Raw genomic sequence first — 20,756 nt, forward strand, 5'->3', positions numbered from 1 at the left:
CCGTTGGGCGCGGGGGCTGCCGGGAGGGGGCGGTTGGCGGCGGTTGGCGCTGGGGAGCGCGAGCTGCATCGGCCAGCGCCCGTGTCAGAGGAAGAGAGAGGGGATAAGGGGAAAAGGCAAAGGAGGGGAAGGGAAAAGGAAAGGAAGGGAATGGAGAGGAAACGAAAGGAGATCCTCCTGCTGCTCCGCGGTGGTGGTGATGGCCTTGTACAGACTTCAAAGCCCGCAGCGTGCTGTTAGTGAAGGAGGAGAGTGGATTTTGTAATTTAAAAGTTCTTAAGGGGAATTAATAAATTAAGGGGTCCAGCAAAATTTGAGTGACTCCTTTCTTAAAATCTTTGGGAGGATGAACGGATTTGGCATTGGTTTTGGATTTGGATTCTGCAGGGAAAAAAAACCAAAAACCAACCAAACACACGTGCCCAGCCCCCAGCAACTAGTGAGTGTGATCTCGTGAGCTGGAGATATAAAAGCCTCTGTGCAGAGTGTTGGGTGTTAAGGCTCTCCATTACCAATTAGAGAATAACTGTCTGGCATGGCCATTCCTACCTGCAGTGCCACAAAACAAAATGAAGAAAAAAATTCAAAATGTTCCATACTTTACTGAAAAAAAAATACATGCAAATACATGCAATTTTTTTTTTTAATTTTAATTTCTGCAACCTCCTTATACTCCCGAAATAGACACACTGAGGGGGACAAGATGCCCCTTCATGATGGAAGAAGGTGTATTATGATTGCTGTTTCAGCATTTTCAGACATATAATGTATATTATCATCTGTAACTGTCAGTTGAGACTGTCATTGCAGCCTGTAGGGCACCAATTTGTCATAATTGCAGGGAACAGCACTTTCTAGCTGTGTTGGCACCATCTTCCAAAAATATTTTTGTAAGGCTGTTTTTGCTGCTACTACTACTTATTTATAGTGCGTGGATGAAGGAGAATTGGTTTAGTTTTTCAGTTTTATTTGATGGACTGAACTTATTTTTTTCTTGTTTCCATAGGTCACCAGGGAAAGAAGACATAGGGCAGAAATTACTAAAAATACTAAAGAACTTTACAAATGTAATATGTACAGTGGATTAGATTTCTAACTGATGCTCTTTTAAAACAAACTTTTTCGTTGAAGGTGGAGATAAGCTGCGTTACCTGAAGATACCTGTGGATATCAATTTTGTCTTTAAATAAATCTCAAGCTTGATAATTGCTGTCTTGGAAGAGAATCCTCCAGCTTTACCATTATGGCTCTGACATTGCTGAGCGGTGCTTTCAGGCACAGTAGATGCTGCCGGCACAAAGTCTGGCACCCTGTTCTTGGATCTCTCCCCACTGATTTTGTGTCAGAATCATACAGCAGCTATAGGAGGCCAGGGTGGCTGCCTGAAAGAAAACCATCTTGGCAAAAGATTGATTTCAGTTTTAAGAAGGGATTAGATACCTTAAAGACTCAACTAAAATTGCTGAAGCAGGAGACAAAAGATCACTTAACAGGACCAGAAGGCCGTCCACTCGATGAGTACCTTTTAGAACAGACAAGGGTTGTTTGGATCTTTCGGACCCAAGAAGATTTAAAGAAATGGGTAATTTCTTCTGATGTAGAGATTGGAGGAAAAAGTGAAGTGTACTTAACACAGAGTAGGAATAACCAGACTGCCCTGTTATATGGGACCCTCAATACTGAAGTACCTCGTGATGGGGAGACACAATACAGTGGATACTGTAGTATGAGATCCAGACCACTAGTGGTAAGTACAGCTTAGCAGTTGTTATTTAATCAGAGAACTGTGATGGGAGCAGCAGCAGGGGGAGCTTTTGGTGACATTCTTATCTCCATAAGGAGAAGTGGCCAGCTTGTTGCAGTCCTCACCTTCAGGAACATTAGGTTTCATGGATGTAGTTACTACTGTATCCTTTGACCTGGAATGAACTTTTTTCAGAAGCTTTTTTTCAGGTTTGGTTCTCCTTTCTCAGAAAAGGAATATTTTATGTTTAATCATCTCGTGCTGTACAGTAGGAAATCTCATTAACACCTCTCCTCATAAGTGAAGGATCTGTAATGAAACTTCATATCCAAAATTGGTATGATCAATATAAATGAACCTTTCTAAATTTGAAGTTAATGGAATGTGTCATGAGAAAGAATTTCCGGAGCTCTAACTCAGCCCATTCGTCAAGCTCTTGTTTTAGGTGAATGAGATTCTCTCTCTTTTTTTTTTTTTCCCCTCATAGAGACAAAAGTGTTCTCTCATAGACAATAGTGTTCTGAAATGTAGTTAAAGATTTGAATCCTAGTAGCAGAAAAAAACAGGAGACAAATCTCTGGTACCTCTAAACTGAGAAAAGCAGAACAGAAAATGCATGTATTTACTATTGATACTGCTGCTTTCTTTAAAAAAAAACCTTTAAAAAGATGAAAGAACATTTTGGTTTCATGCATAAGATCTTTTTTGTCTATTCTGTTGTCTGTAACTTGGTGCAAGAGCACAGGTAAAACTTTTTTTTTTTTTTTTAACTAAAGTTTTGGAGAACAAAGCACATGAGCAAGCAAAATCAATGGGAGAATGAGGGGTAGATGAACACTAATTAAAATGGCAATGCTGATCTTAAGGGCAACCCAAGGCCAAGGGAGCAGAACACTAGGTTGAATTTCATCCAAGATAAATTCCCAGGATTGCTACTGACTTGTGCAAATATGACTAAGCCTTACACATCCTAACTGAAGTAGTGGAGGTTTCATCGGTCTGTCTTTACAACACAGGTCAAGGTTACAGGGTGATGACATACATACAAAGTCTGGCAAGGAGGAGGTGGTTGTTTGTTGTTATTTCTGGTTTGGTGGTTTTTTTTTTTTTGTTTAAGTAAAAGCCTCAAAAATGGCAAAAGCATAAAATCAATATAGTCCTTGTATTAATGCACTGCTTATCATTGATCATATTTCCTGTAAAAGGAAGGTTGATATGTAACCATAGTGCTGCAAAAATAGATGGGAAACCTCTGGTTTTTTTTGATGCTATTTTTGACTTGGCTTAAGCAATTTTGGCCAAGAATAGCTCTGCCAGCTACAGTTGCTGCAGTGACCTCAGTATAAGTTTCTGAAGGTTCTTGGACCTGTCTGTCTGTCTGCAAATTGCAATACCAGAACTTACGATCTTCAGTTGAGAGGGGGGAAAAAAAAAGGGGGGGGGATGAGAATTAGATATGCCTGTAATCCGTATAATTAGGCACTGTTAATGACAAAAGATATTGGAAACCTTGCACATGGTGTCAGTGCTCAAATCAGTCTTTCACAAAGGAAAATTACCAGAGGGAATAAGTTATTTCACTTCAGTTTCCTGCAGCTTCTTCAGAAATAATCTATCACTGACACAAAATATTAATGAACTGCAGTCCTGATCCATCATTGTAGCATTTCTGTACTTGCCTGGTAGGGCGTTTGGTCCTAGGAAGGAGGTCTCATTTCTAATAGTTACACTGCTGTGATTTATAATTAAAGTCTGGGCCTTTAGAGTGATGATACAGTATTTTGTGGGCTTTAATACAGTGCTGAAATGCAGTAAGATCACTGACTAGTGTGATGAAAGAGTAACCCAGTTTCCAGTGCATCACAGTAGATATTATTTGAAATAAAGACAAGTGATCAAAGCAGTATCACTATATTTATCATAATGAAAATTCCCATTTAGGATAGGCCAGGATAATGCTATTTATTAATGTTTTATAGGGATCTTTTGGTAAGAAGAAATATTTTGACTGGTCAAACTTCAATTGTCTGTACTTACGTGTCCGTGGTGACGGTAGACCTTGGATGATCAACATTTATACGGATCCCTACTTCTCGCATCACAAAGATGATCTGTACAGCTACTTCATGTTCACCAGGGGAGGGCCGTACTGGGAGGATATCAAGGTAAATTAATGACTTAATAAATCCTAAAAAATAAAACTCTGCTAAATATATTTTTGTTTTTGAGACTTCTGAAACAGAAGGATACAGGTCCAGGGATATACACCCTACCTTTGTGAAACAGTAATTCTTTCAACAGTCGTACTTTGTTTCCATTTAAATATGTAGTCTGTTCAGTAGTGCTTCTGGTACCCAATGGCAAATACCCTCGTACAACAGCTAGAAACAGGCAGCACAGACTAGCATGGGCCTGGGGCGAGCTACAAGGGTGGTGCTGCTGCTGCCAGATGCAGAAAGATGGTTCTTTTTTGAAAAGCCTGCCTTTCTAAACAAGTTTTTGCTTTATATACTGTTGACACTAAAGTCTCTATTTCTTTTCTTGTCAGATTCCGTTCTCTAAGTTCTTTCTCTCCAGTCGAGGAAGAATCCAGGATAACCAGCATCCTATCTGGTTAGACAAGGCAAGTTTCTTATGGGTCTCATTATTCTAAAGTTTTGCTTAAGACTGTTTTTGAAATCTTTGGGACATGTAACATTTACGAATTTCAAAATGAAAAGCTTCCCATATTATATGAGTTACATATTTCTTTTTTATGTGTGCTTTCCTTTGCCTTTAAATTATTCAATTTAGTAGTTATACTGTCTTTTTTTTCTTAATGAAGATAGACAAGAAAAGTCTCACAATTTATTTGGCTTTAAATTTTTTTTTTTTTAATCTGATCAAAATCACAAAAAGACCCTAAAATGGGAGTTGATAAAGTACTTTCAAAAACAGTGAAGGTAAATATCTATCATAAACTTCTTCCCTGACAGAAGAGTGTAAGGGATCTTGCAATATGTTATATGAGGATGTGTGTAACATCAGTGACCTTGATAGTGACCAATAAACTGACATATTTATAGTAGGAACTGTTTTAGTTTCATCAGACTCTCTAAGCAAACTGTGTTTTTTGATTTTTTTTTTTCCTACAACTGGGTAGACTAATGAGGGGAGATGCAATGACTATGCAATGACTATCAAAAGAAAAACAATGTGGGGAAAAAGTATTAAGAAATGAAAAAATGGGCCAGTACTTGAGTCAGGATTAGAATCACCTATAATCAAACATTCAGCTCCCAATTGCCTTAACAAAAAAAAAAATAGGAAAGAGGGCAAGTTGTATAGAAGATCTGTGTTCTATGTTCAAGACATTGAAGAATTTGACAGGATTTGGAGTATAAAGTTAGTGAAAATATAAAACTACATAAGGTGTTTTAAAATGTTTATTGGGAGTTAAGGGGATAAAATGGTATTTGATCTAAGCATCCCTCTACACCTGGTTTTCATCCCTTGTCTTATCCTTGCTCTTGCACAGACAGAATAATTATGATTCCCATAAAAGTCATGAACTTGATATTCCTTATAATACGATATGTAGCTTTACTAATGCCATTGTCAGAAGTCTATAATAGGGAAAGTAGTGTGAAGTCAAAGTATATAACAGTTCTTGATAAAACATCTCAGTCTCTAGTGTATTCAGGAGTTTTCCCAGAACCCAACTACAGCAAACACAGGGTGGATAAAGAGGACTGAAAAGGTAGGAAATAGTCAGTCTACAGGTCTAAGTTGCTTAGAGCACACTTTGGCTAACTCCTCTCATCATCTGCAACAAAAGGAATTACAGAGATTAAGCTCTAAAAACTCTTCAGGCTGTATGTGCCAAGAGGCAGGTTGCAAACTCTGGGGTATCATCTGGTTCTGAAGATAAAGCAGCAATTTAGGATTGTGTTTGATTATTTTCTTTATTGTTACATCCTTAGCATCTATCTGCAATATGTATTTATCCTCAGTTCCTGTGGCTAAACCCAAATAATCTGGCATTTCCTAAGTCTTATTTTTCTGTATAAGTAGCAGTCCTTAAAATCATGAATATAGATCAGACTTGTAGTTCTGGCAGAGCTCATGAGTACGTGGTGTTAAATAGATGCTCCTCCACCGCATTATCCGATTTGTTCCGAGAAATGATATGCTGGAGGCTGTCAAAGTGGAGTGATGATAGAGAGTATCCAAGAAATATTTCTGGTGAGCCACATGCTGGTAGGAAACACGCCTGAGCTGCATGGATTTTTTTTTTTTTTAATGGAATTTCTTGTGGTTGGAATAAAATGTTTTTAAAATTGCAAAGTGGTGGCAGAAAACAGCAGGGGAAGGCCCTATGAGACATTCTTCTATTGCAGAAGTCTAGTCTAGTTAAAGAACAGTGATTAAGAAACTTACCTTACTATAAAAATCAGTAGAAGTACCATGGGTTCTAAAGCATCTGTTTTGGCAGACTTTCACTTTTATACCAGGCATTTAATTTCACTTATTATGAAAGTTATTTTCAATGTTTAAATACACATTTCTCACCCAAAAATTGCAACAGACTTTGAAAATATAATTGTCATGTTGATACTAGTTGGAGAGAAGTCCCAGAAGTGATTAAAGCTGAGATTCTAATTTTTGATAAATACCACTGTTCAAAAGGGCTGGAATTTTGTAATAGCAGAGTGTTAGATGTTTTGTTTGATTTTAGTATTGTTACAAACCCTATTCTAATGTCTGTATCTTTAAACTAGATCAGCACCCTTGGATTCACCCTGGGGGACAAAGTGAATGGCCCATTCCAGCTGGAGATTGATTTTATTGGCCTGATCAATGACAGAGCTCATACTGAAGAATTTGCATATGAGAAATATGACTTGAATACTTAAACCTGAGATGGTCCTGGTGGCTTTGGGAGTACAGTTCAGATGCTTAATTTTTCTAACTCTCCTTAATTTGTGGGGTTCAACAATGTGAAGATGACTGTGTAATGCTGAAAAGTTAAATGCGTGAGCTGTTGGCTGTAGCATCCTCTAGCTGCCAAGCATGAAATTCTAGCAAGACCACCCACACATGGGCTGGAATGGAGCAGAGCCCAAGGCAACTTTTGATGTACATTTACAAAAGAGGAACCATTGACTATATAATTTGGTTTCTAGCCTAATAATTACAGGAAATAAAACCAAGTTTGTGACCTTGTTCTAGCTTTTTTTTTTTTTTTTGTACATACTGCCTTCATCTTCTAGTATATTACACTGTTTGCAGACATCATGTTGCCCCTTCAAACATTTACAACTTCAATGAGAATCTGTACCCTAAAGAAGAGCAATAAAAAGTGACTCAGCTTCTGAAAATAGCAAGGGACAGGACCCAAAGGGGAAAGAGGCGCAGGACTGGAGTCTTTAGGCTTGATGCAGGGACTTTGGGGGTGGAAGGGCAAAGGGGAAGGATACTCTTTGCTTTAGAACAGGTGATAAGAGCTCTACTTCTTTTCAACACCTTCCACTATACGAAGTTGTAAAGCTCCAACATAGAGATGAAGGGAAGAAGTTGTTGACACCATGCATCTCTGTCAGTTCCCTAAAATAAGAGCTTGATGACCACCACTGCTGGGCTGTAGGGTTACAGAAGCAGCATGGAAGTGGCAGCATCTCATCACGCTTAAAGGAAAAAAAAGGGGGGGGGGGGGGGGCAGTCAGCTGAACTCAGCGGCACTGCGGGAATCACAGGCTCAGAGGGCATCACAAAAGCTCAGTATCTCCAGCCTTGATGAGGTTGTTGTCCACTAATTTATGACAATATTCAAGTATTAAAGAACAATTGCTGAAAAGTTTAGTTCCGCGTGTTCTATAATCTTAGTGTAATGAAAACATCCTCCCCAGGGTCCTTATTAAAGAATATTTAAAACAATAAATGTACCTTTAATTTAGAGACCCTCGACAAAGCAACATAATGTCCTACACTGTCATTTTCTTGCACAGAATTAAGTAAGAGTTTAGGAGCAAAACAGGGGCCATGCTTATCCTTTCTGGTTTTCAGAACACATGTGCCTTCCAGAGCGGGGAGACAAGCTAATCAGTAGGGAAAACCAAGCACAGTCACAGAAGGAGACGAGCAGTAACAGAGATGTGAGCAAAATCAGTGCTGTACTATGGAAGCAGTCGCACACAGTGCATGCAAATAATATGACCACTGATACAAAACCAAGATATATACAAAACATTTATTTTTCCCCAATGTAAGTTTATAAAAAGTTGCTTGAGCTTGACATTTCAGCATATTTGTGATAGAAGCCTAAGCTCAATTATTTGCTCACAATTCTAGCTATGAGGTTACAATTGCTAAGTTACCTTTCCAGTCACTACTTTATCCATAATAAATCCAGATAAATTTTCTGTCTTTTTTTTCCCCCTGCTAACAGAAAAACTGGCCTCAAAATGTGAGATACTACATGTGCCTCAATAATACTTCCAGCATTTTTAAAGCATTAGAGAGAACAATAAAGCAGAATAATTGTTATATTGTAAACTGCTATTTAGCATAGAAGGGAGCAAAATCTTAACTGTTCACAAAGCATTCATCTGGTAACTTGAAAAAAATCACTTTTTAATAGTAACTTTTTTAAAGTTATATTTTAAAGTTATGCTGTAAGCCTTTTAGTTTCTCAAAAAGTTGGAATATTTTTCATTGCACTGGAGATTCCCTCCTACTCCATAGTTAGGCCAGTTACTCACCATTTCTAATTACATATCAGAAGACTTAAGGATCAGTCTGGGGAAAGGGGCAAGCAGGTATCTCCAACTGTTTTAATTACCAGTGGAACATTTTGAAACTTGCTATCCAAAAAACATGTTCTGGTGAGTAAGGAATGCACTCTGGTGGGGAAGCCTGACATAAGTTACAAGGAGGCTCTTTGAGCATCTTTTCACTTACATTTTCTCCTTTGCCATCTTTTAGATACACAGACTTACCAAATCTATTTATTGAAGACGCCTTTATTCAAAGTTTGGAGTATCCAGTCAATTCCAGAGTTAAATGAAAATATTAAGCAACTGGAGGTAATTCTAAGCTCCTAGAAGGTTAGAATTTACAGCAGCTCCCTGAAAGAATCAGTCATGAGAACATGCCCAGACACACTGCGACGTCTTATTCAAAGCTCTTTGGATTCTACTGGTAATAGCAACCTGACACATACTCTAATGCACAAATAGCACAAATATTTACATGAGAGGAAGTATTTACAGTGAACTCTTAGCTATTTCTGATTTCTCTCAAGCCGCAGTTAGTCCTCTGCGGTTTCCAAGAGCCTGAGCCTTTTTCTTTCTTCTTTCCTGCTCATGCTTCTCACGTCTTTCTTCCCTGAAAGGGAAGAGGGAAATAATCAAACCAGAGGTTTAAGTAGAGCCACAAGCAACCAAAAGCGATCTTAAGCTAACCAACGCTTAGGATACATCAACCCAAGCTTAACATATATTTTACTGATGTGCTGCATTAGCTATTGGGCGGATAATAATTCCATTTTAGATCAGCTATAAACTTCAATGTTTTCCCTTAGAGATACAAATCTAATATAGAAAGTAAAAACATGTCAATGTTCACAGCTGCTTTCTGAGATTAAGACAAATGCCCAAGTGCTAGGATTAATAACTTGCCTAGAATAAAAGCCTGTATCTGATTCATATCTTCCTTCTATCTTTCTAAATTCCCTGATACTAGATGATGATCGGGGGCAAAAATTGCCTTAAAAACATTCTTTTCTGAACTATATATTTTAAGATATGTAAAAATTCAAGCAAATTGCTCATTAAAAAGCTAACATGATACTGTTGTTTAAAATAACGTTGTACTAACCTGGTCCGGAGATGTGGCTGCTTGTACTCTTTCTTGTATGAGGAGATGTTGCTATCCACAGGCTTATTTGGGACAGCATTTTCTTTGAATTCTCCCCATGGTTTTAGTCTTCCTATAATTTAGAGGCAAAGAATTCAGTGAATTAGTATATTAGTATCAGTATGCTTCACTTTTTTCTTATTTTGAATATCACACTAGCTTATTTTGCTTGTTGTCTTTGAGGTTAAATGTGAACATCTTCAGCTGTATTACCAGGTTCATCAGCCTATAGCAGGCAAGTAGTATTCTGAATATTACTGAATTCTGAACAACAGCCTTTACACCAACAGCACTGCTTTGCTTCTCCAGCACCATTGCACTTTATAGAATAAAGCTTAATTAAAAAGTCATATTTTCTGAACATATCTATTTCAGAGAAACATAAAGACATTCATTTGTGTACTAATGTGAATAAAGGTGATAAGGATGTATTCTTTGACAGTATATGCTTTTCAGAGCCTCCCTATTTACAAATTTTATATCAGCGCACAAAGTGCAATTTGCAACTGTTGTGTGGGAGTGCAGCATTAATCAGGCATGCAGAAATACTGAGCAACTTGGTGCACGGTGCTTTGCACCACTGTGTTATGAGCACTCTACTACCCGGGACATGCTGAAAGCCAATGGCACCAGATCACAGTACCTTTATGGGGCTGATACCGAAGTGGCCTTGAGAGACTGGCTTTGAGATCAAATGTCTTCTTTGTGCTTGTGGGTTCTGCAGTAGTAGCTGCAAACTTGAAGGGCGTGAGAACTACAAAAAAATCAAGATGCCATAGTTCATAAAAAAAAAAATAGCAAGATCATCCTTGTACATAGCTGGTTGGAAAGTTCCTGTGAAGACCACCTTATAGCTACCAAAACCCAAAGGGTTAAAATGCTCCCTGCAGCCACCTTTGAAGGCAGAATTCCACAATTGCCATATATTCGGGAGGAAGGGCGAAGTTCAGATCTAAGGGAAGGCAGAGGTGCAGATTAGCATCCTTTTTCTTTTTTTGCTCTGATTTTAAGTAGAGTTAAGCTGATATTGGCAAGCAGATGATCTACTTACACCTCAAATTGGATGCAATGATTCTTAGTTTATTGCATTAACTGTATTACATGTATCATTTGCCACAGAAATGGGTTATGTAAGTTCCATAATTTTATATTGAAATTTAAGGTGTCACTTACACATATTAATTATTCAGTCAAGTGGTTCTTGAGGCATCTTAAACCATAATCTCACACTGCATTTGGAAAGTAGGTTTATGTAAATATTGTCCTTATCTTCTCAAGAAGAAAGAGGACAAATGCTTATTCTGGAGCTATTCATTATTCTTTGAGAATGAGAATGCTTACTTTTAATAACAAAAACAAAACAAAAAAAAAATTAGAGTGCCACAGTATAACTTTGTAATATGACTAGGAACAGCACATATTGTCCTATGTAATTTCCTCATCCTTAAGAGCAAGTTGTTTGTTTCCTCTTTACTCTCGTTGGGAAATCCAGATGTTTCACACACAAAGAACAATTTTGTGGAACACTTCAACTGCAGATTTTCCATGAGTCTTCCCCCTTCTTTCCCTCCCCCACCATGCCAAACTTCAGTCCCCTCAAACAGCAAAGCAGTGTCACTCCGGGCTCTTGAGCTGGACTGATGCACTTCGAACATTAGGTAGCAGAGCTCTGCTAACACAGAGGTTACTAGCGACAGGAAGACCTTCCCTCTCTCTCAGAGCTAGGGTTCTAAGGGCTAGGGTTGCTGAGGGTGATGGCCCAAGCTAGGGGCCTGGCGCACATCCCTTTCCTGCAAGAGCAAAGATGAGATCATCATCAGGAATCCCTCTCATAGAGGGGAGAAGGATCTCCCTGCAACTGCTACACAAAACTTTGTAGGATGTAAAAGTCCAGAAAAGTTTCTATCCTTTCCATCCTACATTAATCTCTTCTGTAGGCAGCTAAGACATATCAAAATCTTAAGCCTTATGCACCCTTAGTTCTTAGCATCTAAACATCTTAATCAAAAAACACTGGAAGCAACAAGAAACTACTTCAGTTTCTAAAGAATCAGTCATGAATTACATAAGTAGATAATAACCTGAACCTACACGAAGTTATGATATGGAAGATTTGTAAGTATTCAACAGGAAAAAAAAATCTTGATTAGAAAAGAATCCAAGCATTTACCATCTACTTTTCCCTTGGATGCAGACATATCATTTTTGGAATTTCTGTTGTTTTTCCTACTTAAGACTTTGCTACTCTTCTGGCTGTCAGGTGTGCAGACCTCCAAATACGGAGACATTCTCGATGGGGTTTTAGTCAGAGAACGCTTGTGCTCATTATCTCTTGTGGCTTCTGAGAACCTGAGGATTATTAGAAATATGAAAGCAAAAAATAGTTATCTGCCTGAAATGCCAATGATGCAACATTTAATCCTTTCGCATTCTGACACGTTTTACAGGTGCAATGTTATTGCAAAGATGACGTTCACAGCTAACAGCAGCCATGTTGAAAATAGCTTTGCTGGCAGTTTTAACCTTATGATCCCTCATTATCTGCAATTAGTACTGCTAAGATTTATAGGATGTTGATTTCCTTCATATTTTGACTTCTTCACCAAGAAATGTGGTTTACTTAACATTTGGATTCTGTAGCATTATAAAAATATTCTTTGGAATTAATTTGCATTTTCAACATTAGAAGAAACGCTAAGAGAAAAAGAAGTAGCTAGCTGAACTTCACAACATAAAGCTGCAAGCTATGGAAAGACAGTGAGTAAATATTGAAGAAACCTATATTTTGAAGCTAGAAATTTTATGCCTAAAGTGCAGTTGCAAGATCTAGCTTAGCACATCTTGGTACAAACAGAAGTGCTGTTTTTTATTTTACATATTGCAAAGAATCACATAGTGCTGGAGTGAGAAGAAAAAAAACTAATTTAATAGGCCACTAAAGACAGGAAAAAAACAAAACAAACAAAAAACTCCACATTATTTAGGGCCATAAAGAATAGTTCCAAAAACTAAAAAGTTCTTGGCATGCAACTGCTTTGAAGCTCTTCAGAAAACAAGGGTTATCAAAAAAAGATTATAATGCAACAGATTGAGATTAATCCTATTTTTAGCAAGGAAGAAGGATCAGGGCAAAGTGTGCAATGTCTTAACTTTCCACAATGACTTAAATCCAGATTAAGTAAATTGAAGAAAATAGGAATTAATACAACTGGAAACCAACCAATAGCAGACAAGGAATTTTGTTGAAATAAAAGCATCTGGGCAGAAAGGTATTTAGTAACAGAATACCATAAGGATTGTTCTTTTAACTCCCTAAACATTTTTATTCAAAGTGTAAAGCAATTAGTAAGCTAATATTAATAAATTAATAAACTATTAAAAGCTTATTGATAACAAATTAAGGAGACTTTACTGCAGTGGAAAATTAGATTACTTTTTCAGAAGAACAAAGACTATCTTGTTATAAGGAGAAATTTAATTTAATTTAATCACATCAAGTATGAGCTCATACATTTAGGAATTGGTCATGACTTTCTGGTGTCAATATGCTTCCCATCTGTTAGAAACAATCTGCTTATATGAGTTGATCACAAGAGCTACTTGGTAACATGAGTCCCTAAGGTAACATATTTGTTTAAAAAAATTATATAATCTTGGGTATAGCTATCAACATCATATGATCTTTTGAGAATTACCATTCACAGGGGTCCATTATGAGACTCACCTGAAATATAGCGTACAATTCCGCTAAGTCATCTCAAAGATGACTTATTTCAAAAGCAAGTGACAAAAAGAAGAAAATAAAGGACAAAAGTGTTTAAAAATCAGAAATAGTCTTTTTTTTTTTTTCAAATTTAAAATACAGATAAAGTCATTCAAATCACAGCCCATGTCTACTGTTTCATGTATATTATATTAAACTGTTCTCTGAGCAATATTTGGTTCATTCTTTTTACCTGACATTCATTTTGGTTGTTGAGAGGACGGAAGGATTAAATGTAGACTTCCTGGATAAAATACTTTTATTTGCAATGTTTGAAGAACTGTGTGGTGAGTGTCGGAGGTTGCTAGGAGTGCAGCTGGTAGAAAATCTGCCTCTCTCTGGATTTGGGCTGAACAAGAATGCTTTGCCATTGGAATGTTTCTAGGGAAAAAAACAAAGGATGAGTTGGCTCACTCCATTAAACATATATTAGGAAGACAGCTGAAAGGAAAACACACACACACACACACACACACAGACACAGTGAATCAAAAAGTCTTTTCTGCTTTCAAAGAAAAAAAAACATAAAAAATAAGAAAGGGAAAAAGACCTATTTGAAACTCAAGAAGTTTATCCACTATCACAGAAGGTGATCTGAAAAAACATGTACCTTAGAATTGTTATGTGGAGTGCCTTTTTCTGATACTCTTAAATGATTAGCTTTTCTGGCCAGTACCTGCCAAAAAATAAAGTAAATCTATATACACATTGTGTCTGTCATAAAAAAGCGTAACATTGAGGACACCGGGATTTGGATACATTGACATTAAGTCTTATTCCGTTAGATCTGACACCATTCAAGTCTACTACACTCCTAGAAAGTAGTCTCTATTTTCACTTCTCACATATTCAAGTATAAAATTCAAGAACTGGCAATCAGGGACACCAAAAATAACACGTGATGCATATAAATTAAAGGAGGAAAAGAGTAATGTTTAACTTCTGCTTTTTGAAGAATGATTCAGTAGCAATTCAAACAGAAATAAAAGTTTCAGAATAAGCTCCACAAAGCAACTATGACACACATTTATAACTTCCTCAGAAGTGGCATTAATAACTATTTATAAATGTATAGTTATATTAACTATACAAGTTAAATAAATCTTTAAGGCATATATAAGTAATATATAATGAGTTACATAGGGCTCCAGTTCAGTGGAATGCTATGGTCAGTGAAATTGCATGAACACATGAAAAACTCTCTAGCTCTACAGAGCTTCTGCAGGATTTTTTAAAAGAATTCATTTGTGGAGATAAATTAACACTGATTTTTAAACAACTGTGAACAGTGAATGTCTTCCCATGTTAGAAGTTACCTTGACTTCGTTGAGAGAACTGCTGCAGTTTTCAATAATCTTTTTTTTCCTCTCAATGTAGTCAGCAATAGACTCCATTTTCTTGAAATGAGCCTCATGTAACTTTTTGAAGTCTAAGAAGTTCCAAAAATGAGAGTTACATATCTGATAGGATCCTAAGAAAAAAATACTATTGCACAGAACAGAAGAAAATTGCAACACCTGTCACTGAAGGCTGGGAGAAAATATAGTGCCACCTTTATTAAAAGTCTTTGTATCCACATGTGATCAAACACAAAATAAGATCTGCTTCACCAGATATTTAAAAAAGCTTCCTCAGATGTATTGGATCACCAGATAAAGTGCATGTTTCTATTTTTCACAGTGATCAAAATGGGCCAATACCTGTTAATCTACCCCAAGAGAAATATTTACTAAGTAATGAGTTAAAGCTAAATAAGCAGAAATCATGGCATGTCTTCCTGCACTTTCTTGTTCTGACCACTATGAATATAAGTATTAGATCAATAATACATTAAAACACTCAATAAATGACTTTAATATTAGGAATGCAAGTCATTTACTATAACAAATAAACAAAAAACGTACTGGAAAATAAACCTCCTGTGTAAATTTCTGGAGTCTCTTCCTTAAAGACAGGATATTTTCCTTTTTCAAGACCGAAGGAAAAGTTTGATTTGTAAAAAATTGTAAGGCAAGTTTCCATTCATGCACAGACAACGCTTTTATAGAGACAGTAGGAATCTTACTTGGTGTGGTAGCTTTCATTCCCGTTTTCCCAGACTTTGATGCACGGCCTACATATAAAGGGATCTTCCCTCCTGCAGGATGAGCTGGAAGAGCATCACCAAGGGCAGCAAGATTAGCCAAAGTGGTTAGAAGTACAGGACATTGATTAAGTGTTACTAAGGCCTATTTTATAAAGCTACTTAAATCTCAGGATATACATTAGAGCACACGCTTCTAATGTCCTCAAAGTACCTCTTTGCTATGAGAGATAAAAAGTCAATTAAATTTATCTTCATTTCTCAAAAGCCTTTTAAATGGTGTATGTCAGTAATGACACGTCTTGGTGAACTACAAGCCCAACATGAATCTGCAAATCCAGCTATATTATTCTATTTAAAATTGTTTCCCCATATTTTATATGGAGAATTAGCAAGAAAACTGCTTGTTACAACTTTAAATTCACACAAAGTCTTATCTGCTTAACAAGCTAGTGATTTTTAAGCTAGGATACCTGATAGAATAAATACATTTTGGCAAACCCTTCAGCCACTGGCTTACATAGAGAGCATGTGTTCTTATCATTTCTGCTCTCAGGTCAGCTTTTTTTTTTATTCTTGTCTTTGCCAATGTTTTTAGTTTCTTAGTACAGTATTAAAAGTTACGTTCATATTCTAGCACTTAATTATATTTCAAAACAGAAAAAGGGCAAACAAAAACAACCAAACAAAACACTACAGACTACATGGACTTCAGGTTGAATTCAGAAAGTAGGAAAAAATATTAAGCGTGAGGAAGAAAGTTCTTCTTTTCTTGTCATTTTGCAAAGGGGCTGAGTAGCCTATCAAAAGTTTTCCTAGGGACACTGATCCTAAACAAGGTACAAGATCCAAATACACTGGAATCTTTGAGAACTCCTTCACTAAAAATAAAACAGCAGGATTGTGAACTATCTGGACTTTCCTTACCATGTATTAAGCAAGCAAGCACATTGGCCCATATTAAACAGATTCTTCTGGGGTTGCCTCCAGTGAAGTACAACAGGTCTATTAGATCACCAGCATTCCACAAAAATCTTTGTGGACATAGAACAACAAAAAAGTACATCTGATTAAGCAGGACAAATGAATAAACTTACTCTTTTGGAGATTTTTACTTACTCTCCACTCCATTTCTTTTAGTAGAAATCTTCTCTGGTTGCTCTTTCTGCCCCATATCCACATCCGAATTCTCAATAGTTCTCTTTTTAGCCACTGGTTCATCATTTTGCAATACCTTCTTTCCCTTTTCATTTTGAGGTATGTTGTTTTCTTTCATTTCTGAATGCTCCTGTGGTTTAAACATACTTTGGTTAGGCCGATTGTTCCACCTGGGTATCAGGAAAGACATTCACTCCGAGGACAGCCAGCTACTAGAACAGGCTGCTCCAGGGAGCTATAGCAGCCTCCATCCTTGGAGCTTTCCAAGACCAAAACACAAAGGGCCCTGTGCAACATGGTCTGACCTCACAGCTGACCCTGCTTTTAACAGAGTCTATCCTGTGCACCTGCACAGCTATAACGTTTTAAAATAAAATCAATTCTATTAGCAAAACAAATTTGTCAGTCATGTTATTTTTTGCTGATGTAGTTGTGATTACTGTAGGCTTTTTGCTCATTGGAACAATATAAGAAAGACTAGCACCTAAAAATGATTTCTTCTCACATTCCTCCTCTAACTTGGCACCAATAAAAGTTGTTCATAACGTTCTCTTAATTCGCCCACTACCTACATGGGATTTTATGAGCAATGGTGGGGAATCTTACTTCAAGAAAACTATCCCCTTCTGAATCATATAAAACAAACAAACAAGCCACACACACACACACACACACACACACACACATCTTCCCCCTCCCAGTCAAACACTCCCACCTATTATTTTGAAATTGAGAGATACAAAAAACTTCCAGGCTCTTAGAACAATTAATCCGCCTTGTTGCTGATCTTTATACATAGTCCTTTAGAAAATAATTTAGGAGCTATTTTTAAAAAGCTAGAAACAAAGGAATTCATATCAAAATTCTCTGATTTTTACTACATAGGAAAGTGAAAATACATCCATTATAGGTAAGTTTTGAAGGTAGTCTAACATGCAGTTGAACACTATGATGAACCAGTGGATATATTTTGATAAATTACTTTGAACGATAAATCCTGGAAGAAGTAAACTTCTTCAATTAATATTTCCCCCCTCCACCCTCCAGCTGAAAGTGTACACTAAGAAAAAGTTATCTGTTCATTTTTGAGTAGCACATAGACAAATTAGACAAAAAAACAGTGCTAAAAAGCACCAAAGACTAACAACACCAGTAGATCTGCTCACCAAAAAAGGTATGTTACCAGTTAACAAGTGGTAAAATGAAACAAAGCTCTGTTTAACTTATGCTTCATATACGTGTTTGGGAGGGAGAGAAGGGAGACAGGGTAAACAATCCCAAACAATGTTAATCACCTCTTTCTCAGCAGAAAGTCCTTTATCGTCTTCACTGCTATTAGGCTCCTCCCGGGAATTGCTCTTTTTCCTGGTTGCTTTCTTTTCTTTTCCACGTCTTTTTGTGATAAAGCACCCTTGATCAGGCATAGATTCCTCCTGACTGTTTAGTTCATCTGATTCGATGGAAGCAGATGCACTTTTTTCCAAATCCTGTAGCAGATATATATCATAACATAAAACTTATGTGCCTTTTTTTTTTTTGTACAAGGCTGTATATATGTCGAAAAATGTTTAACATTTACATTGTTACTTACGCACACATCAAAGTTTAGTAAAGCTAAACTACCAAATAGAAGGGTTACTCCACATGTTTTAAAATAAGCAGATTATAAAGGAAACGGATGTGTTAAACAGATTCCAAAATGTCTTAACTTACAAAGGGGAAAGCTTTAAGAAAGCAACATATTAATAGATGATTAAAGGGAACACCCCAGTTGTATCTTTTGTTGTAACACCAATAAATAAGTGGCAGTTGATAGAAAATGCCTTGAGATGAATATCTGGCTCCTTTCATCTAGACACTTTTACATTTGGTACTGACTACCATTTGGAGCTAAACAGATAAGAATTAAGATATGGTCATTGGAAACCTGAAACACTAGAGTTCATGTAGAATAAATTTGCAATTATGTTGAAAAACACTTTGCTATTTTTGGCAGTGTAAAACAAGCCTTCAATCATACATGGTCCCACTTTAAAGCCAATACCAACACAGCTGTCTCAGTCTGTATGCAAGTACATTAAACTGAAGGCACTATCAAAAAAAAAAAAAAAAACCGACTATTATTTTGCACTCTATTAAATACAATCTTCATTATATGTCATTACTTCACTAGTAACAGGAGTAGATGTATCTTTCTTAAAGAGAATAGCTACTTTCTCATTGTTACCGTATTTTCATTTTCTTGATTTGCTCCATTAAAGTGTTGCTTCAATGCTTTCAACAATTTGTCTGCCTGCAGAGAAATCAGAATGTTACATGTTTTGATTAGATATGAACCAAAGATTGTGTTAAATGATCAGAGTCCTGCACAAATCCCTGTAGCAGCCTAATATCAGGCCAAGACAGTAAAACATTTACTGAATACAATAAAAGAAAAATCTTAAGGTATGTGTGGAGCCTCATTAAAATTAGTCAAGTCTGAGAACATACTTAATGCCCAGGCTAAATTTATAGCATACACTTCACAGAAGCACAAAGAGAGATTTCTTCAACTAGGTTTCTTCTGGTCTTTCTTCCAGTAAGTTTGATTATTCCGGGATAAAAGAGACTGTTTAGCAGGGTAACTGAACTCAAATGAAATTGCACTCGATTTCTGATTTTTTTTTTCTTGTTTTGCACAATACTACATGCAAAGCAGTCTTCTCATCCCTTCTCCATCTTCACACAGAATAATAATAATAAAAAATTACACTGTCCGTGTTTTAAGCTATAAATAAAATACTTCTAAATATTTAAACAGGCCAGCATAAAATCATATCTGACTTTAGTTAATCAGAAAACTAGAAGTTACACACAAAGCAACCCGGAACCACAAGCCCAGCAGAAGTCTCAGCAACACCAAACAACGGCTCGATTTGAGGCTGTGTCTTTGTTTCTGAAGGCTCTACACCTTCTAGGCCTGCCTCCTGCTGGGGGAGTTACCGGCAGCACCTGCAGAGCTCAGGCCGGGCTGGACAACTGTCAAGTGCCCGGAGGGGCACAGGCAAAGCAGAGGAGCACGCGCGTTAGCTCTTCGTTCTTAATGCCTGCCCATAAGGCAGCAAACCCGCCCTCGCCTCGAAGGGCTCCCCGTGACTACCCTGCTCCCCATCCCGATATCAGCCGTTACCGAAGACGGTGAGGAACGGACCAGGGGGAAAGCACCGAGCCACCAACCTCCCGCCGCTGCCCACGCCGCGCCAGTACTCGAAGGTACCGCAGTTTCCTCGTGGCAACGAGGAATATGCGGTACTCTGATACGTGGCCAGAAGCGGAACAACGGCCGCGAGGCCGCCCGGGCGCACTGCCCCCCGGCGCTGCCGTCCCGTCCCGTCCCCCGCCCGCGGCCAGGCGGCCGCCGTGCCTCACCCGTAGGTTGGCCTTCAGGCCGGCGCCCTTGGCTATGCGCTGGAGCTCGATGTACTTGAGCGAGTCGAGCTGCTGGATCGAGGAGAGCGCCATAACGGCAGCACCACCAACCGCCGCGCCCGGAGCCTCGCGCCCAACGGCCACAGCGCCCCGCCCCCCGGCCGTTCGAACGGGCCCGCCGCGCCCTCCCACTGGTGGAGCCAGCGGAGGGGGCGGGCCCGGCGGCAGCGTCTCCACCAATGGCAGCGCGGACATGGCGTTGTGTTTTTTTCAAAAGCCATTGGCGCCCATGGCAAGGGGAAGCCCGGCCTCCTGCTGCCCGATTGGGCCTTGGAGGGAGCCCCCGCCGCCTATTTCCCAATGGCCTCAAGGGGCGGCGATTGACGTGCGCGGCGCCCAGTGGCGGCGCGGGGCAGCGCGCCGCGCCCCAATGGGGAGGCCGCGGAGGCGGGTGCCGCTCTCGAACGCGGGGCGGGAGGAGATGGCGGTGCGGCGGCGCCTGCAGGAGCTCTTCCAGGACCCGCAGCTCGGCGGCGTCGTCACCGTGGAGCGGCCGCCGCCGCCGCCCGCTCCTCCCGCTCCCACCGCGCCGCAGCCGCGGCGGCGGGGCCCGCGGCCGGAGGAGTGCGCCGTGTTCCAGTGCCGCGCCTGCCGCGCCGTGCTGGGCGACTCGCTGCACCTGTGCGCGCACGAGGAGCGGCGCC

At 38.7% G+C, this 20,756-nt stretch overlaps 3 protein-coding genes across 3 annotated transcripts in view; 2 read left to right on the forward strand and 1 right to left on the reverse strand.

Moving 5' to 3' along the window:
* Positions 1-1,013: 1,013 nt before the first annotated feature.
* On the forward strand, positions 1,014-6,895 carry NDUFAF1 (NADH:ubiquinone oxidoreductase complex assembly factor 1). Its single transcript, XM_026033464.1, has 4 exons — positions 1,014-1,747; positions 3,724-3,909; positions 4,293-4,367; positions 6,505-6,895. The coding sequence occupies exons 1-4, from the start codon at positions 1,244-1,246 to the stop codon at positions 6,637-6,639; spliced, it is 900 nt and encodes a 299-aa protein (XP_025889249.1). The 5' UTR covers positions 1,014-1,243; the 3' UTR covers positions 6,640-6,895.
* Positions 6,896-8,589: 1,694 nt separating this feature from the next.
* NUSAP1 (nucleolar and spindle associated protein 1) lies at positions 8,590-20,160 on the reverse strand. Its single transcript, XM_026033463.1, has 12 exons — positions 20,053-20,160; positions 18,872-18,937; positions 17,940-18,131; positions 16,606-16,774; positions 15,469-15,552; positions 14,720-14,832; positions 14,014-14,079; positions 13,597-13,784; positions 11,811-11,989; positions 10,284-10,394; positions 9,602-9,713; positions 8,590-9,109 (listed from the first exon to the last, which is right to left on the reverse strand). The coding sequence occupies exons 1-12, from the start codon at positions 20,143-20,145 to the stop codon at positions 9,022-9,024; spliced, it is 1,461 nt and encodes a 486-aa protein (XP_025889248.1). The 5' UTR covers positions 20,146-20,160; the 3' UTR covers positions 8,590-9,021.
* Positions 20,161-20,533: 373 nt separating this feature from the next.
* Positions 20,534-20,756, forward strand: part of OIP5 (Opa interacting protein 5) — a 4,301-nt gene continuing 4,078 nt past the window's right edge. Inside the window, exon 1 of the mRNA XM_026033475.1 lies at positions 20,534-20,753. Coding sequence (XP_025889260.1) covers positions 20,534-20,753 — 220 coding nt within the window. The remainder of the gene's footprint in view (positions 20,754-20,756) is intronic.

Source organism: Nothoprocta perdicaria, unplaced genomic scaffold (assembly GCF_003342845.1).
Source record: "Nothoprocta perdicaria isolate Ctin4 unplaced genomic scaffold, notPer1 scaffold_129, whole genome shotgun sequence".
Classification (NCBI taxonomy): domain Eukaryota; kingdom Metazoa; phylum Chordata; class Aves; order Tinamiformes; family Tinamidae; genus Nothoprocta; species Nothoprocta perdicaria.